Here is a 19,772-nt window from a genome sequence, read left to right on the forward strand (position 1 = left end):
CAAAGGCTGTTTCCTCAGTTGCTCTATTTACAAATATAAAACATCTTAAATAATTAGTGCCCCTTTGAAAGAGTCATTCCATGAACATAACTACCTGGAGATTGTACATCCTAAAAGCAGATGGAATTGGGAAGGTGGGCAGGGAGAAGGATGGGGTGGGAATGGAATCTGGGAGACTCTTAGGAAATCCTTCTCTTTCTCTGTCTTATTCTTCACGTATACAGCCCTTGCTGTTGTTCACAAAGCATACAACTCACTGGTTGTGACTAAATATATGATGTTCACACAACACATGAATATACACATATTTACACATATACAAATGAGGAATAAGAAAGTAAATGCAATTGATACTGAAAGGGATGTCATTTTTTACCTGACATAGTGGTTCAGCAAATAGAAGCAATGTATAGGAAAAGGTAATAAAAATTAGAATTTCTTAGCGTTTTGCTTTTTCTTCCTCATTACAAAAAAAAAATCAACATCTGATTGGTTATTTTCTCATTTTTTTAAACAGCTGAAAATTTTCAATTAAAGTATCCCCAAAGCAGATACATTCTTCCAAAAATAGATATGTTTTTGCCAGCATGTTCAACACTGTACAAATCATAAATACAACTTGATGATGACAGCTTATGTTGCCTGATGGGTGGTTTTTGAGAATTCTTTTCCCAAGCATGTATTTTGAAAAGAATCAGTAACTGTCTTATGTTGTTGCCAATGAACAGGACTTGCGCAGAAACCAGAAGAGGATAGCAGAGCTGAATGCCACAATCCGGAAGCTGGAAGACAGGAACACGTTGCTCGTTGATGAACGCAACGAACTGGTGTGTGAGCTTTATGCTGTCAGAGAGAGGAGGGTGGGGACCCATAGGGGAAGGCAGAGAGGAGGGTCCAAGGATGGTAGCCAGTGATTAATGTGTCTCCTCCCTCACTCGGGAAGCTGAGGATGATTTTTTTTTTAATCCTAGAATTAAACAGTAATTTCACTGAAGTTATATGAGTACAAAATCACAACAGTGGTTGAGGCAGAGAGGCTTGTAGGCTTCTGTGTGAATGCTTGTGTTCCCTCCTTGACTTCTTGAACATACAGTAGTGTATGGTGAGACTTGTGAATGAAATAATGTCTGTAGTCCAGTATTTGACCAGGTTGAGAATAGTTAAGTACTGGAACTAGGGAGAATGGACAGCAGTGAATTTACCCCTTTATCTGATTTGCTCCTAGGTGGTGATACCTGTTTGTTGAAGTCAGCACCCTGGCTTTTTAACCTCTCCATATTGCTACTTCTGTGATTAAGGATAAGGGTGGTGAAATTCAACTCTTGGTTATTTTATTTTATTCCTGAGCTAGGACTCCTAATGCACTCCTTTCATATCAGTTTAGCTGGCTTGGTTGTCCTCAATGTTCTTAGCGTAATATTTGCAAAATAATGTTGCAAAATCTTACCAAGATTGCAGATTACAAATATGTTCATGTGTGTCTCTTCAGAAATGAGAAGCTCTCAACCCCCAAATTTCTGTGATACTGAGTAGCTTGGAGTCAGCGTGATTAACTGTTGCATGTCATTAATATTCAGCCTATTTTTTCACAAGGAAAAAACCCCAATTTTAAAAGGCTTCTAAGCTGTATCTTGCACATTGTGACTACAGTGAACACATTTTGTTAAGCGTGACCAGGAGTACTGCTAGAAGTACCATACACTTTAAGATATGTTCACACTAGCCACAACTAACTTCATTGTCGGAGTAGGACAAGAGGTTGTTTTGCCCACAACTGCTGATCAAAGGTGTAACCGCTTCCTAGCTGCTCCCCCCTTTTATCTTCAGGTGCTTGCTAACCTGCTCCAGACAAAATCCCTGGGTTAGTTTAAATTAGTAAATTAAATAGCCTTGTAAGATGATGTGATGATGTAAGCAAATGTGATTAACTGTCCTTAATAGCTAGAGAAAACTCACAGTCCTTCCCTCAGCAGAACTGCAAGGGGCAGGAGCCTCCCAGTGAGGAACAGTAATACAGAACTGGGACAGTGCCTTCATTAGTCGATTATCTGGGCATGAAGACAAAGTCTTTCCACTGCCACATGCCACCTTCCTTATCCTCCCTTAGAAAAAGAAATTATATGTATAAAACACTCAGTATTACTGGGTGGAACTAATTTTTCAGAGGAAGAGATCTTGGTTAAAACTCTAGTTGTGCCAACACTGGAACTTCCAAGAATACCCTAAGATACCTTCCTATCTGTGGGATTTGTTGTTTAAATGTTACGTGATTTGTTGATTAAAACAAAGTTCATTGTGCATACGCACAAAAAAAAAAAAAAGACTCACAACTATGCTGTTATCACTGCAATCCAGACTGAGTAGGTACTTATGCAAATCTGTCTTTCAATGAGAAAATCAGTAGGTTTCTTGCAGATCATTTTGGACTTTGAGTGTGTGTTGGGTGGCTTCATCTCTGTGTCTGCGTTTTCCCATAGATAGACATCTCTTGGAAACAGATTTGCTCAGTCATGCTTTGAGGTTTATAGACACGGAAGCTGTGAGCATCAGTTCCATTAGATGGCTTTGTCCAGCATTTTACTGGGACAGTAGTTCAACAGGGAGGTAACAAAAATACTTTTAACAAAGGAGGGAGAAAAAAAATCTTTTATTTGGATTATTTACAATTATTAATTGCTGTTATCAATCCAGTTGAAGCGTGTCCGAGAAGCTGAGAAACAATGTAAACCTCTTCTGGAAAAGAACAAGTGCCTCACGAAGAGAAATGATGAACTTATGCAGTCCCTGCAGCGCATGGAAGATAAACTCAAAGCAGTCACTAAAGAAAATATAGAAATGGTTGGTACTGAAGAGCAAAATGAGGATTGCTGTATGATCTGTGTCTGTGGTGCCCACATCTGCATAGTGTGTGCATCTCTGTACACAGAGAGGATGTGTTGTGTGTAGTGTGTAATACTAGTGATAATGTGCAGCCATAGTTAGGTCTGTATTATGTGTACATGTGCAATATATTTAAGTGAATCCATAATCAATCTTTAATACTGTCCCCAAAATTAGAATATTGAGTTTCAGTTGTTTTAGAAAAAAAGAAAAAGAAAAAAATATGAGTGTCATTGAGTCCTGTCCCACTGTGCTGTTTTGTGTCTGGAGCTCAGACACAAGCTGTGAGTGCTGTGTTTGAGCCAGCATGGTGTACGTGTTCTTGTTAGAACTGATGATGGCCAAGTTCTGGTCTGAGCACATACAGTTTTTCCATGAAACACGTGCATGGTAGATGGATGGGGAGAGGGAGAACAGTGGTGTTAGGAATTTCGCTGAGGTTATGAGTTTCACACATCAGGGCTGTATGAAGCGGGGTCAAAGCGGTTGTGTCTGTATATCCTTCAAATGGAACTTCCCTGAGTATCCGTCAGAACCTGGTCCCTGCACGTGCACGGGTGTTGCTTTGGTCCTGGTTCTCTGAGGTGACTTCCCCTCCAAGCGGTGTTTGTGTGTCTTGCCTCTGGCTTGCAGGAGCCACTGTCCTGGTCTTGCGCAGGGGGGCTGTTCCTTGGCGGATGCAGCTTTCCTGCTGGTGGGATGAGATGATCAGATTCCTTTGCCTGTCTGACACCTTTCCCCAGCTGTGGTTGTGCAGGTCACAGCCTCCTGGGCTTGCCCGCAGCAGAGAGAGGGGACGTGGGAGCCTGCGTGCGTTAGACATCGTGGGCAGCACCACTGGTCCCTACATGCAGACACAGGGCAGATGCTCTGACTCGGCTCCCTGATGTTGGCTCTTCACCTACAGATGCCCAAATCATGGAAGTTGGCATGCTGTGGGTGGCTAGTGTTGTTCTCATGGGCTGTAGCCATCTCTTCTCCCACATATGCTCAGGAGCAGGCAGAATGTACACCTCTAGTTAAAATAGATGTGGCACCGCGTTTTTTGCGTGTCTCACCTGATAGAGCATGTCTGGTTCCTCCCGTGTATGGTCTTGTGAGGGGTGTTGGTAAGGGCATGGGGTCAGGGGAGCAGGTACTACTTGAAGGGAGTTCATCTGTTTGCCTTATGTTGGGGCATATGGATGCATGGCAGAGGAAGAGCAATGGTGTGTGACCGATAAGGGCTGCTGTGAGGGAGATGCTGCCACACGGTAAGGAGATATATAAAGCTTTGTTGTTCTGGTTGAAGAACTCAGTCTTGCTGTGCTGCTTTATTGTTAAGTGCTGATGGGTATTAATGACATTATAGAAATGGTGTAGCTGAAGCATATTTAAATGTCTGTACAGCTTAAAAGAAAGATAATGTCTAATTTTTAACCGAAAGGTGGTCTCTGTCTTTTAATTGCTGGATCTTATTTTATGTGTTTCTTCTTACCACAGAGAGAAAAAATGACATCACATCCTCCTTTAAAGAAATTAAGATCTCTCAATGACCTGGATCAGGCTAATGAGGAACAAGAAACTGAATTCTTAAAGCTTCAGGTCATAGAACAACAGAACATAATCGATGAGTTAACAAGGGTATGTCCAGAGCACCAGGAAATGAGGAATGATTCCTGCATACAGTTCACCACTGATAGTATTTCTTCTTATAACTGGAGGTTGGAGGGTTAATATTTTTTAACACCTGTAAATGTTTAGATATAGGTGTGCATGGGTACATTTTAACTGAGTTTCTAGTGGGGTATCAGCCCCTACAACTCAAAAGTGTAACCCTTGTGTGATTGGAGCTCTAGAAATAGATGCAGACTAAGAACTGTGGAGCTTTGGAAGATCCCCACGTGTTCACAAGGCAGGGATGTGCCAGGCTGTTTTACCATCATAACTAAGCTACCATTAAAACGTTTCCTGAACGAGGGGCAGGCACACAGTGGGATATCATGTGCTGGAAGAGCGTGTGCTGCTGGACGGTGGCTCACGAGCTCTTCTGTCATTTGATATCGACAGTCCCCTTTTCAGCCAATTTTGCATTATGGTGTTGAGGGGAAGGAGAAAGAAAGTCCGAAACAGGCTGTTGCTTCTTCTAAGGCATCATTGCTAGGAGTGGTGAGACGACGCTGCCATCCCGTAATGGCTTTGGCACAGAGCAGGAGTGCAGAGAGCCCAGCCCCTGCACCAGGCCTCCCAGTGGCTTTCACAGGGAATCCATCAGCATCTGCTGTTTGACAGCCTGTCAAGGCAACTGCACAACAAGGGGTTTCTCAGCCCATCTTCCTTCTTTAAGTGGTTTTCAGGAGGATATGAGTTTTCCCTTCCACCTGGAATCAGGTTTCTGTTTGAACATAGGAGCAGAGGGTCAGTGGAAGCCCAGTGATTTATTTCCGCTGTAGATTTGCCCTTCTATAGCTGCCAACAAGAGAAGAGTAACTTTTTAATCTTGCTTTCCAGGATAGGGAGAAACTCATTCGTCGCAGAAAGCATAAAAGGAGCTCAAAGCCAATTAAGGTAAGTGGAAAAATTGTTTTCAGCTTATAAAAATCCTAGTAGACTATAGTAGAACACACTTTAGCAATCTGATTAGAGAGCTTTGTGGATTATAACAATCTGCTTTAGTGATCAGGTTTATAAACACCTTAGCTTGGGAGAGCTTTTTTAAGTCCACTTTGAAATTCTTTTTTTTCAGCAAAATGCTCCTTTTTCCACCCATCTCTGAAATAGTAGTAATCTTCCTTCCATCTGGTTTCTATAAATATTGGTCTCAAGGTCTATTATGCTGAGATTTATTTACATTTCCAGAGACCTTCTCATCTGTCTTCTGCTATCAATTTTTCACAGCACATACGGGCTAAAACAAAATTCTTGTGCAACTTTATTCTTCAAGTGGAAGTTGAAGCCTGAGAAATTGAGTGTCATTCTCTCCTGCTCAGTTCCACAGGCCTTTGGCTACCCGTTGTATTACCCTGAACTGGGTCAACCCAAAGCTGTTATTACAACAATTTTAGAGCTGAGCAGTCAGTAGTGGTTCAAATAGCTCTGTTACCAGCTAGGTGTGAAGAATGACTTTGCAACAGCCGCATCTCACCTCCAGAAAGCAGAAATATTATGTAGGAAACAGAGCTTGGTTGCTTTTTTTTCCTCCAAGCACATCCCTTAGTATGTCAGCCATATTCTTTGAAAGCAGCCCAAGTTTCTCCTACACACAGAGAATTTCAGACCAGTGAATCCTAGATGTGTCATCACATTGATTCTATATGAGTTTTGAAGCAATACACAGCAGACAGGGACTAAAAAGTATTTTCATCAGTCAACTCTATTTCTAAAACAGAGATTATACCATGGAAGAAAATGGCTATTGTCTTCACTTGGAAAAATAATGAACGAAAAAAGATAATATATGCAAAAGGTTATTGGCATCTTTGGTATGTGTTTCTTTTGTGTGATTAAAATTCCAGGTTTAGAAGGTTGTAACCTGTCAGCAAAAGTGAAAAATGTTGCAGAGCAGAAGTACATCTTAAATACTCATTGATCAGTTTGTCTGCAGAATTATTCAGAAGCCAAGTATTTAAATGCTCAGATCTGTACCCTAAACCCAGGCCTGCAGGGTCAAGCATCTGTACCTTCATAGGACATGACTCCCAGCTTTCATTTGATGTAAGTCAGTTACTGAGACTGGAGATAGCGAGGTGTCAGACATACAACCAAGCTGTGTGGTGTGAGCAGTCTCTTACAACGTGTGGCCATTACTCTAGTACTGGAAAGATGTGTAAGATAAAAGTTCCTTCACTCCAGTTTTGTATCAGCATAGCTTTCACTCACACCAACAGCACTATCAGGGAGAGAAGCACTAGATATTAAAAATATCAGCGGTGTCTGAGGCAAGCAGGAGGGTTCCCTATTCTACACACTTTTCCAGCTCTTCATGGTGTTTGCACACCAGTCTCCTTGCGTGTTGACAGATGCCTTCTGAACAGCTTTGAGGTTAGCAAACCCTATCTTCCTGTGAGGGCAGAGACGTTTCCTTGCTGTGTTCCTGCTCCCATTATGTTTTCCAAGTTTTAGACTGAGCCAGATCCTCAGCTCAGAAAAATTAACGAGCAAACTCATCCTCCACCAGCCAAGACCTGCTCGTCAATGTGGTTCCCTTTGGGTTTGTTTGGAGATGGTAATGGCAGGGGTAGCCCATTGCCCTTTTTTCATGTCTTGCCTTTTTTATGTAACTAACTATCTGATTTTGAACTAACCTTTCCCCCCCATCAGAAACTCATGCTACCTGTTTCCAAGGAGATTCAGAAATCATGTTTTCCCTTCTTTAGAGACATGTAGTGGATACAGTTTTTGGGTACGATGATGATTCAATGGATTCTGAAACATCTTCTGTGGCCTCATATAGAACAGACAGAACACCAGCAACCCCAGATGATGATCTGGATGAGGTGAGATCTGACTCCTTCCATAGGCAAGGACTGGTTGTCAAGAGACTGACTTTCAAAACAAGTGGCCAGGCTCTCAAAAACACTTAAGTTTCTATAGTGCATATTGAGTGATAAGTTCTTCATTAAGTTTGGCCGCAATTTTAATTACTGATTCACTGAAGTGCTTGAGAGATTCTTTCAAAATCTAGTCCATAGAGTCTACAGCTATGAATTCATTGCAGTCTGAGTTTTTTTGTTGTATCCCCCTTCAAGAAAATAAATCTATCACTTTTAGCTTAAAGACCTATAAATGCTGTATAAATTCCACGTTCTTATTACTTCATATCACAGCAGGCTCACCTAAAAGCTATTTGAATAAAGACCTGTGAACCAACTCTTGTGTTTAACAAACCACACTTGCATTCTTTGCTTTGGCAGTGCTCTCCTGTCTGGTGTTTACACATGTCCTTTCTTATCCTTCAGGGTTTAGCAGCGGAAGAATCAGAGCTGCGGTTTCGACAGCTGACAAAGGAGTACCAGGCCCTGCAGAGAGCATATGCACTACTGCAGGAGCAGACAGGAGGCATCATAGATGCTGAAAGAGAAGCCAAGGTCAGTAGTTGTTTGAGGGTGAAAGCATTTAGTTGTTACCGGGACGTACATACAAGGGACTGGAGTTACATACAGTATCCATATGGCTGAGGGATCTCTGCTTCCCTCACTTGCTGAGCACATATGAAGAGAGGGATGATGAAGAGTGGACATGATCACTCAGTTTACAAGGGGCTGTCCTCCACCTGAACCTAAAAACTGCAGTTAGGCAGCCATGCCAAAGCAGGTAATTATTCTGTAATTTGGCACAGAATCGCAAGAGGTTTCTCATCTTTTGCCCAAGCGTGAAGGGTTGGGCTTTACAGGGAAATGGGGGCCTGTGGGTTTTCGCAAAGGCACACGTTGCACCAACTTTAAGAATATTCACCTGAGTGTTTCTAAGAGAGAAATGCAAATTATGATGAAATTTTAATGTGATGCAGACTATAGTAAACCTTCCAAGGCTAAAAATTTCGTCCATTAATAAAATCATAGAATCATTCAGGCTAGAAGGGACCCCAGGTAGTCTCCGGCCCAAACTCCTGCCCAAAGCAGTGTCAGCCGTGCGGTCGCACCGGGTTGTTTAGTGCCTTGAGTCAGCTCTTTAAGACCCCCCCAGGCAGTTAGAATTGCTGCTTTCCACTACCTTTTGCCACTCTCATTTACTAAGCACTTTTCTCCAATTCAGGGACTGCCCCTTACTGGGGTCTTTGAGCAAAGCCTGTCATCCTGAATGCCTGAGCTTCTGTTCGCTGTACTCATGCAATACCTGGCAGTAGCAGGCTTGGGCAGGGAGGGGAAGCTGTTTGCCACTGTTCCCCTGGGTCATCCTGTGCCCGTCTGAGGGGTGGCACAAAGCTCTTCGTAGCGCTTACTCAGTGGAAGGAACAGCATCAACCCAGGCTCTGCTGTGTTTGGTTTCCTTTTAATACCAGTGACGTTGCTGGCTTTGTTACTGTTTAATGCTGTGTCTGACTTCACTAGGCTCAGGAGCAGCTCCAAGCTGAAGTCCAGAGGTATAAAGCCAAAATAGAAGATCTGGAGAAAACTTTGGCACAGAAAGGGCAGGTAAGCACTTCTTGTGTATTTTCTTTTCCTATGCTGGATCTTAACCTGCTCTTCTTACAAAATACTTAGCACAACTTCAGTACAGACTTCCATGAGATGTCATGTTGCTGTTCAGTAAACAGACAGCACTAGCGAGTTCAGGAGCCTTGCTATGGCTTGGTAGATGAGTATGTTGTTGTTCTGAAAATAACAGTTAATTCCTGTAGGTTTGTAAAGCCTGAATGTTGTGCCTCCAATTTTCAATAAATGTGCCCAACTTTGTGGAGTTCAATTATTCTGTAATAGTGCTGCTTCATCCAACAGGACTCGCACTGGGTAGAAGACAAACAGCTTTTCATTAAGAGGAACCAAGAGCTTTTAGACAAGGTATGTTCCTCAGTTCTGCGTGTTCACTCTGAAGGGTAATCTGGATCCTGCAACACACTTTTTGAACATGCAGTCTGGTGTTTATAAGTGTAGTATAAGGACAGAAGAGCAGAGATTAATATAGACAGGATAACATATGGAAAGACAAGCCCCTCCTGCTCTGCTCAGGCACTGCTCTTGCTGGCAGGTGCGGATGCCCCAGCTCTGCTGGAGGCTCTACTTGCCGTTCTGGCTCCAAGGTGCAGACCTTCGTGTTCCAGCAGCATTGCACTGAAGAGTTGGCTGCTGCTGCACTGGCAGGGTGCTTTGAGCTTGGCTTCTGGGTGTGAAGCAGCAGTAGAAATGCCGTCACCCTCTAACACCAGGACCCTTTCATACACCCAGTCCCTGTGTGTTCTGTGTATTTTTAAGGACTTGGGTCCAGTGGAACTTGTACTGTTCAGTCCCTTGGTACATTTAGGAATATCACCTGTTTGTGTATATATATTTGTATGTATGTATATATTTTTAATCGTGGAATATAAGGATATGAAGGGCCTCAGTGTTGCTTGCATATTGCCAGCAGTAACAGCAGTGGCCATACGTGTGATGCTATCAGCAAGAGGCCATAACTTCCAGCACCACTGTCTTTCACCTCCCCAGATGAGGTTTCTTAGCCTGTGTTTCTTCCCTTCCATGAACACACCTAGTGAGTCTCCAGCCCTGTACTGTCCTTCCCCATCCAAACTGACCTGTGGGGGCTCATTTGCCCTCAGACTTACCATGCGCGCTGGCTGCCCTTGTCTGGGCCCTACTCAGACAACCTGACCGCAAAATACATGTCCTGGCACTGGCTGGAGACTTGCAGAAGAGAGCAGGCTGGGGACTATGGTGGAGTTCTCCCCCAACAAGCAGGCTGTAGACAAGTGGCCAGTGGGTGGGATTTAGCTGACAGATCTTGTCGAGATGCTTGCTGTGAGCTCACCCCAGCGCTTGTGTGGGGTGGGCTGGCTGCTCGGGTAACTGCCCCGCAAAGAGAGCTCTCCCTCCCTGCATGCTGTCTGTGGTTCTTGCACTAGCTCTGGGAATCTCTGACCTAGCTCAAGCTCCTCTCCGAGGCAGGTGCACTTGTCCAGCCTGTTCCCAGAGTCCTCTGACAACGATGTCTTCACATCCTTCCCCAGACTATTCCAGTGCTTTACCATGAGAGCAGTGTGTTGAATAGCTTGATGCAGACTAATCTGTAGCTAACCTGGCACTTATGTAAAGTTAACATCCCCACTGATCTTCACGGGAATTGGGTTCTTTCAGGAAAACCTCTAGCCTAAGTGTTTTATGACGTTTAGGAAGTTGATGAGCAGAAGCTCACCTGTAAACTAAAGACTCACTGAGGTAAGACAGCAAGTAGTGAATCATCTCTAGAGTTTGGATTTTGTGCTGCCTGTGCTACCTCAACTACTACTCACCAGATATTCAGTGTAACAGTCACACAGATCCTGACTTTACGTGTTTCTATTAGATAGAGAAAATGGAAGCAGAAAACAACCGTCTGCAACAGGAGCTGCAGGATGCCCGAGACCAGAATGAGCTGCTGGAGTTCCGCAACCTTGAGCTGGAGGTGATGGATGAGCTCGTTACAGTGGAGCTGGTAGCAAATTAAACCAGTGCACTTGCACTGGACGCCAACTTTAATCAAGTGTTTACGCAAGCTTTCTAGTGATTTAACAGAGTCACAAATCAGGCCCAGTGATTTCATCTGTGAGCTGAAGTATGTCAGCTCTAATATCCTGGAAATAATCAGCTCCATGCCTGACTGGTTCACCTCTCTGAGCTGGGTGCCCAGCACACACAGAGCAGCTTAGCTGATGGATGCCAGCATGGCTCTTATTTACCACACCTGCAGATATGATTTTTCTAGTACTTTGGAGCAGCCTGTTGTCAGCATGCTTTTTTCTTATTGCTGGCTTGGAATCTACTGAAATCAACAGAAATTAATTACATTTAAAATTGCCGAATAAGTAAGGCTTAAACTCCATTGTCTTGTACTTTTCTCAGTGCTGCATCCTGGTTCACAGCTAAGATCTCTCCTGAGAGGAGGCATCCACGATTCTTTTTGCTGTTTTTTTTTTTTTTAATTTTCATTAACCTGAGCATTTCTCTCAATTTCTCAAAGAAAGAATTTCTCAAGAATTTCTCAAAGGAGAAAGAAATGTTGAGTGTACTTTTATCTCTAATAGCTGAAGAGTAGAGTGTTCCTCTAAGAAGTCAGAGGCGCAGGTACAGTTCCCTCTTCGGGGTCGAATCTTTGACTTGTAAAATGAAGAGCCTGGCTTTGTGAAGCATTATACAGACAGTAGCTATGGCATTTAATGAGTTCTGGGGGCATCTTCTTCATTCTGATATGCTCTCTGGTGTCTTTTCAATCTATTTTCAGGAAAGAGAGAGACGGTCCCCACCATTTAATCTCCAGATTCACCCATTCTCAGATGGTGTCAGTGCTCTACAGATCTACTGCATGAAGGAAGGGGTTAAGGTAGGTCAGTTCTATAAGGCAGCACTTCTGACTGCAGGAGTGGTGGGTGCTGCCCATATAACCTATTACATTAATCTCTGCTAATAACTCCACTAAACTTTAAGCATTTAACTCAGTCTAATGTAGGAGTCTGTGATAACTGACACAATTGAATTGGACTAATCATTTTCACCAGAATGATAAAACCTGGTTTAAAGGCAACTGAAATCAGTGTGTGATGCATATCCATGGGATAAAACAAAATGGTTGATTTCCACATGGTTTGTAGGAGGGACAAATACTGCAGCTGTGATCAAATGTGCATGCCATGCCTTTACCTTATTCTCTCTTTGCAGGATGTCAGCATCCCAGACCTCATAAAGCAGTTAGACATCCTAGGTGACAATGGGGTAAGTTAAAGTGGGAGATGCTTTCCATTTACAAGCTGCATTTTGTACAGTAGAGTAAGTGAAATCTATAATTATCCTGACTATTTTCTAAGATATTTGTTAAATTACATAATACCAGAACAATACATATAGGGAGTGTTTATTTCCATAAGTTAAGGATTTGTGAGAATTCAATAGTCAGAGAACTAGTAATGAAGTAGCAGCTTTAACATCTGGTTTAGCAGACTAGGAAGAATGTCCAAAGGCCACTGATATTTGGAACTGGGCCTGACTGCACTCCAGTCGTTCAGGAAAGCACGTGAATTAGTTCAGCAGCCTGAGCCAGCCACACCTTCATCAGAACTAGGATGCCTCTGCAAACAGTTTCATAAATACACAAGAATGAACGAATCCCTTGAGGCTTTCTAAGTGGGCATTGCTGCCCACTTTAGTCATTCATGTAAAAGAGGTCATTCATCCTCTCTCTGTCCAACATTAGATATGTTCTAATAAAGTGCATAAGAAATAAAAACGAAGGATTGTGATTCTTTGCTCATGTGCTGGTGTAAATCAGCATTTTTTTTTTACAAAAGCCTTAATGGAGATTCACCTTTGTAAAACTAGCATGAAGACAGACAAATGGGTCTAATTTTAGTTTACGTTTCTCATAAGGTGCAGTGGAATGAAAACATATAATTAGTCCGTCTCATGCAGAAAGGCACAATTAGTGCTCCTTTTTAGTATGTGAACAGACTCTGAATGTTTCAATGGGCATAGGATACCAAGTACTACAGGGATCCCCTGAAAACTGTAGACCTAGTCTGTAAACTGGATTATCTTTATTCATGCAGGAAACTGCTGCCAATTTTCTTCTTCCTTCTCCCCTTCACAGAATTTAAGAAATGAAGAACAAGTGGCCATAATTCAGGCTTCCACTGTATTGTCCTTGGCAGAAAAGGTAAATTGTGTGCTTGCTTTTCTCATGTGTTATCTAAGGCCTCATCTAACACTGGAATTTTCTGCTCTGTTGTTGTCAATATTGTCAAACTTTCTAGTGTAGGAAGTGATTCCCCAGATAAACTGCCAGCACAGTCCCAAACACCTTGCTAAAGCAGCAAAATTACCAAACTTAGCTGGCCCAGGCTGTGAAGTCTAAACAACCACAAGTATAAAAGGAATGCCAAATGAAGCTTGCAGTTGTAAAATGAAATTTTACAATGTAAAATGTAAAATTTAAAAATGAGAAACCATCAGACATTTAAGCTGTAATTAGTTACAGTGTGGGGTTTCTAGTCCTGAGATTTCCAAAGCTTCTGAAGGGATCTGTATGCAAAATTTCCCCTGAAAGTTTTTGTCTAAGTTCCTTGATTTGGAAATTAAAAAGAAAGTGAGGCTTGGTTAAAATTGCTTTCTGTGGCTCAAAGGCAGCACACAGTTTGTCAACATGACGGCTTCCAAGGATTCTACTCAGTAATTCCTCCTCTGTGAAGAGAATTGCCATCTACCCCACTAAGCTGTTTTTGAGGTGCTAGAGCCCCTTATCCACGGGGGGCAGTGGGTTTCCTGCCCACCCGAGGAAGAGCTTTTCCAGCTCCCAGAGACCCGGTAACGGTGATCCTGTCGCTTCTCTGTCGAGTGCGACCTGCAGACCCTGCGGCTGCCCCTCTCACAGGAGAGCAGCCTCAGGACGGGCCCAGAACTAGCAATAAGTTACTAAACGACCAACAAGCGGCTGTACGTGTCCCAGTTGCCACTGCCCACGTGCCTAGAAAGCACAGCGGGTTACAGCTCTCCTTGTCTTCCCTCCAGTGGATCCAGCAGATTGAGGGAGCTGAAGCTGCTCTGCATCAAAAGATGATGGAACTGGAAAGTGATATGGTAAGCAAACACTCCTGAATACGCATTGCAGGGGCCAGACACAGAGTGTCACACTTACTTCGTGGGGCAAAAAGTAACTAAAGTGTGCAGCTTTCTCTGATTATGGGTGAATCCATAAGATTGTTACTAGTCTGGTTCACATGCAACAGCAGAATAACATAGAAACAGAAATGGTGCAGGTTTGAAAACCCCCTCTCCATGAGGATGAGTGTTTATCAATGAGTACAGAGGGCTCACTCCTCCTCCAAAATAAGAAAGCACAAAAGGAGTTGTCCATAATGCCAGAGGGGGCATATTTAGAAAAAAATCACCCAGAAACCTCTAGATTGCACTACTGAAATGCCGAGCAATACCACTGAAGTAAAAAAAGAGATGATATATTTAGTTCCATGTAGAGCAGATGTGTTGCCATACAAAAGCCATCCACAGCTATTTTCCCTTCTTTTCTGAGTCAGATATTAATAATTCTGCAGTGTCAGTTGAAGACCAGTCTCCCAAGTCCTGCCTGAGTCAGATATCTGCAGTTGATTTAATGAAATTTCCCAAAGTATTTTGAGTAACTAATTCATTTTTCTGTCCAAATGATCCTTCATTGTAGGAGCAATTTTGCAAAATAAAAGGTTATTTGGAGGAAGAATTAGACTACAGGAAGCAAGCTCTTGACCAAGCATACATGGTATGTACGAAGGAAATTCTGCAGCACATATTGGCCAGCACTGTGACAGGACACAGGCTCCTGTTGGATCAGGAAGAGAGGTTTTTGCTTTTTTCTTAGTATCTTTTTTTTTTTTATTTGGGTTTTGTTTTGTATTCTTCTAATGCACTACTGTGCAGTCTGCACAGCTTCAACGCGACAGCTAGCTTTGTCATGTCACAAAAGGCAGATCTGAAGCCTGAAACTCTTGTCAGTTAAAGGCAGATATTGCTCATTAATGTTGGCTTGTCCAACTGGAGCCAGTGCAGCCAACTGGAACTCAGATCTGAAATCTTGGCCGTTTTGAACATGTCTTGGCAAGAAGAAAATATGCCACAAAAAGCAAGAGTTCCTGCTCTGAACCCTGCTGTATCAAATTCTGATATGTAGGTCTGATAACTGCCTGTGCAAGTTCATCATGTTTGGTTTGTCAGTTTAATGAGGATGCTCAATTCAGCAGCAGGATTAAGAGCATAGTAGTCTGACAGTGACCTTCAGTCTTTCCTCTTTTTTTTTTTTTTAGCACAATGGGTCAAAATTTTAGAATTGGTTTTCATCTTTACACTTATAGGTATGAAAATTCTATCTGACTCCTAATTGTCTCTGTAACTGCTTAAAAAAAAAGGGGGATGTCAGTGAAACTTAATATTAAATTGTTTTAAAAATAAAAGTTTGTATCCTGTTGTCAAAACACTGATCCACTTGATGAGTTCTGTTTTTCACACTTTTGCACACTTGAGCTCAGGGACCACCTCTCATGCAGGCGCCTCAATTTGCTACCAACCCCCCAGTTCCCACTGTGTTTTAAACAATGTTTCATCTCTAATTGGCTTTTGGTATTGCATCAACCAGAGGATCCAGGAGCTTGAAGCCACCTTGTACAATGCTTTGCAGCAAGAAACGGTGATAAAGTTTGGGGAACTACTCACTGAAAAACAGCAGGAAGAGCTGAGGACAGCAGTAGAAAAGCTAAGACGTCAGATGCTGAGGAAAAGCAGAGAATATGATTGCCAGATTCTTCAGGAGAGGATGGAACTGCTCCAACAGGCTCATCAGGTAAGTAAATGGAACCATCACAGCTTTGCTGGGCAAGAACAAGCTGAGGTTAAAATTTAGGCAAGCTCCAGGTCATAAGGGAGCCTGGCATCCAGTTTTTTGAGTTGTTTCATACTTTGGTCTTTACCCTGTACACAAACCCATGTAGTAATAGCATGTGGAGGATTGTTTTGATGTATTTTGAGTCTTAAAATTCCAAACCAAAGTGTTCATCCAGAATTCTGTCCCCGTGAATCCACCTTTGAAACAAAAATGGTCATCCCTGGTTACTGGGCTGGGCATGAGAGGAACTGTATGAATGTTTCTGGTTTGTGTTACACGGGAGAACTCTCAGTTTTTCCAGACACTTCTGCTCTGCCCCCCCAAAGTGGGCAGTTGTTACGTTTTGCTGCTGAGATACAGCAGTACATTTTACATTCAAAGACCAGTGCTTGCGGCTCTGCAAGCTGTGAGGTCGCAGAGCAGAACAGCACAGTCACAGTGTGCTGATTGATGTGACAGCTGCCCAGTGGAACAAAACTTAACCCAGTGTTTATGGGAATAAGAGAGAGAGCATGTGTCCAGTGGTTCGGGGTCCTGGCTCACAGGAAGACTTAGTTTTCACAGTCCTGCCTGGTCCTGAGTCGGAGACTTGAGGCTGGTCCTTACATCATCTTACCAGGCCTTTGCAGCGTGAGGAGCTTCTTGATCTCAGCCCTGATCAGCGCTGCCACGCAGCTCTGGCTGCTTTGAACAGCTCAGTCTGGGCTGCAGATGGGGTTGGCAAAGGCTGAGAGGCAGAGGAAGGAAGAGAGGGTGTGTGAACGCTGCTGTAAGCGGGCAGATGAGGAAGATGGTCCCCAGGGTGCCCTCTGCTCTCCAGTGCTTCCTGGGTTGCCCCTGGATCTCTGCTGTTCGCTGGCCGGCCGATGCCCTGACTACAGAGAGAAAACAGATCGAGATTCAAAGCCTCGTTTTCCTTCCTCAGCAGTTCTGTTACCTGTTCTGTGGGATCTCTCTTCCCAAGGAGCTGGAAGTTTAACTCACAGTACATAATTTTTCTAGAAGTACCTAGCTCTGCTAAAAAACATACACCTTGTTGACAAATTACATCTATCCTGCTCACTACAGAATCAATGTTTTCATAGTGCTTTCTACATTTATCATTTCAGATCTAATAATAACACCTTAATCCTCTTTTAACACATCAAACTGTGAGAAATCTTAATGAATCATAATAAAATTCTGAAGAGTATAACCATGGCCTTACACTTTCTATCCATTTAACACAGGATTAATATAAAATAGATAATATGAAACATCCACTGTTGGTAAGCAGTAGTGTATTTTGAGCAGTTGTACACGTGGTAGAGTTGTGGTTAGGCAGGGTTGGTGGATGGAGTCATGGTACTCCTCCCTGCCAAAGAAATGGATTTGTTAGTTTCTAGGCTTCTTGCACTTGGAACACTAAGTTACTTGTTCAGCGGAGCAGATTTACTACGAATTTAGTCTAGATGCTTTCTTTTCTGATTTCCAGAGGATCCGAGATTTAGAAGATAAAACTGACATCCAAAAGAGACAGATTAAGGATCTGGAGGAAAAGGTTGGTTCTCTTATGCTTCTGAAGCATGTTGATCAACTTTTTTGAAAGTAATGACCTAGTTCTCTTGAACTACATGACCTTTGTGTCTAGCTGAACCAGCTGGACCTGGTGGTGGTGTTCTTTTCAATTTGTGTTTCAGTATATACAGATTTTAATCTTAGAATCTCCTTCACAACACTTCATTTTAGGAAATAAATGCCAAACACTTTTAATTATGGGGAATGATACTGTACTAAATGCTGAAGCATTTACTTGACTGTTGTGTGCTGGTAGATGGGCAATACCTCATTAAAGGCCCTTAAGGTGAGGCTAGTGAGCAGGAAGGACTGAGTGAAACTGAGCGAAGACTTGAAGTTTATCTGGTGGGGTTAGGGAGCTCTGGTTTGGATGCTGTCCTCTTTATTGAAGCTTCTAATTGACTGTGCTATATCAATACAGTACCAGAATCTTGCCCTGAAACTCAACTGTCAAAGAGCCATATATGCACATTCTTTCTACATATACTGTATATTTACATACACACATACTCTCTCTCTGTAGAAGTATGCACTGCATTTTTTTTGGCAAGTAAGACCAGCTGTGGCACACTGAGTTTTGCTACTTGTAAGTTAGATAGGATTGTTGGAAAAACATCATAGCATGGGCACAGCGTACTGCTACCAAGAATGTCTTTTCTAGAAATGCCAGAGTGGTGTAAGATGTTTCTCCAGCGGAAGCCTGGCCAGTGCACTTACAGTAGTAACTGGCAATGTCGGTGTGTAGACTATAATGTGAGATAATGGCTGTGTGAACACAGTGACAGCAGTGCCCTCTCTGTTTATGTGTACGTTCCTAAACTGAAACAAGTGGGCATAATGCAAAACTTGATGCATATAATTCCACTTTTTTGCCATGTTTTTGTGATATAAAGACTCAGTGTCTGTCTTTCTAAATATATATATAACTTGGAAAAATAACAGATTAGAATCTTCGCTGAAATTAAAAAAAAACAAAGCAAAGCTTATGCCATGGTCAAATAGAGACCTTGAATAGGAGACTTTTTAGTATCAATTTTCAAAAGAGCTTTCAACTTACAGAAAGTCACATCTTGGAAGATAATGCATTCATGATTAAAATGAGAGATCAAGAAATTGAACATGTAATGGTTAGGTTTTGATACTTTGTGGGTGGGTGTGTATAGATATATACATATATATATATATATATTTCCAGACTATTTCCAGCATGGATTGCAGGCACTGTTTTTTAACACACTTAAAAATATTACCCATGCAATTTTTGATACCCAGCTTTGTGCCTTCAATCAACCCATGGCAGTTCATAGTGAGGGTTACACCTCAGGCTTTCAATATGGTGCCAACTGTAATTCATCACCAAAATTAATGGGATTGTTTTCTAAGCCTGGGAGGTGGTACGGTAATTAGAGAAGTAGCTAGGGAAATACAGTGTTTTCTGAATGCATAGTTATTCTAACTGTCCTACAGAGTGCAAAAATAATCCTGATGCTTACAACAGCATGACCTTTAGTTTTTTACGCAATCTTCTTTTTCTTCTGCAGTTTCTATTTCTATTCTTGTTCTTCTCTCTTGCCTTTATTCTTTGGCCTTGATGTCAGTGTGCCTCTTGGAAAGGTAAGACTGTTTTATTTATTTCCTCAAAGCTAGCCCTTCTTGCACAGAGCTGAGGGTGACATCCTTGTGTGTTGCTGGGTGTGTCTGGAGTCAGGGGACTCGGCCAGGTCACTGTCAGTTCAGTCTTCCCAGGGGAGAGTCACCACCTTCCTGGCTGCCCAGGGAGTTGCAGTCAGACATCACAACAGACTTGTGAGCTGCCAAAGCTCGCTAGTGGTACTGTGCTATGCAGAGTTGTAAAAGTAAAAACTAACAAGAATTTCACAGTATCAAACAGGCAAGAGAATTGCAGGTGAAATTAAATGTTGATGTTTGCAAAGTGGTGCAGAGAGCAAACAGTTCCAAATCTCAACCATATACACACTGTAGTGGGCTCTGAACTGACACTCAGGAGATCAGTCAGGAGGTTGTAACGGCTGGAGCTTAGTGTCCAGGGGGAGAGATGTGAGGAAGAACAGTCAGCTGCTGGGAGACAGAGAGATGGAAGGATTTTTTCTGCCTCAGAAAATGACACTGATAAAAAGAGGTATGGGAGAGGTCTAGAAGATGTCATGAAAGGATGGATGGACATATTGCTGTGGTTCACTGTCTCTTCCAGTCCAAGCAATTGTCATGTAATAAATTCAAAGTAAGCAAAAATGGATCATTAATATGTGGGATGCAAAGAAGTCTTTGCCACAGCATGCTTAGCA

The 19,772-nt window shown here is 42.5% G+C and overlaps 1 protein-coding gene across 5 annotated transcripts in view; it reads left to right on the top strand.

Annotated features, from left to right (window-relative positions):
• The window catches only part of JAKMIP2 (janus kinase and microtubule interacting protein 2), a 60,371-nt gene that overhangs the window by 32,335 nt on the left and 8,264 nt on the right, over positions 1 to 19,772 (top strand). For all 5 annotated transcript variants that reach the window (XR_003399417.1, XR_003399419.1, XR_003399416.1 and 2 more), the window contains 17 exons: positions 729 to 827; positions 2,692 to 2,838; positions 4,363 to 4,503; positions 5,371 to 5,427; positions 7,236 to 7,355; positions 7,818 to 7,946; positions 8,910 to 8,993; positions 9,297 to 9,359; positions 10,858 to 10,956; positions 11,773 to 11,871; positions 12,207 to 12,260; positions 13,132 to 13,197; positions 14,049 to 14,117; positions 14,716 to 14,793; positions 15,664 to 15,867; positions 17,384 to 17,449; positions 19,008 to 19,080. Coding sequence is in view for 1 of the 5 variants with exons in the window: in XM_026858568.1 (XP_026714369.1) it covers positions 729 to 827; positions 2,692 to 2,838; positions 4,363 to 4,503; positions 5,371 to 5,427; positions 7,236 to 7,355; positions 7,818 to 7,946; positions 8,910 to 8,993; positions 9,297 to 9,359; positions 10,858 to 10,956; positions 11,773 to 11,871; positions 12,207 to 12,260; positions 13,132 to 13,197; positions 14,049 to 14,117; positions 14,716 to 14,793; positions 15,664 to 15,867; positions 17,384 to 17,449; positions 19,008 to 19,058 (1,626 nt within the window). In the remaining 4 variants the exon portion in view is untranslated. The remainder of the gene's footprint in view (positions 1 to 728; positions 828 to 2,691; positions 2,839 to 4,362; positions 4,504 to 5,370; positions 5,428 to 7,235; positions 7,356 to 7,817; positions 7,947 to 8,909; positions 8,994 to 9,296; positions 9,360 to 10,857; positions 10,957 to 11,772; positions 11,872 to 12,206; positions 12,261 to 13,131; positions 13,198 to 14,048; positions 14,118 to 14,715; positions 14,794 to 15,663; positions 15,868 to 17,383; positions 17,450 to 19,007; positions 19,081 to 19,772) is intronic.

Source organism: Athene cunicularia (genome assembly GCF_003259725.1).
Source record: "Athene cunicularia isolate RWA chromosome 13 unlocalized genomic scaffold, athCun1 chr13_part1, whole genome shotgun sequence".
NCBI classification, from domain to species: domain Eukaryota; kingdom Metazoa; phylum Chordata; class Aves; order Strigiformes; family Strigidae; genus Athene; species Athene cunicularia.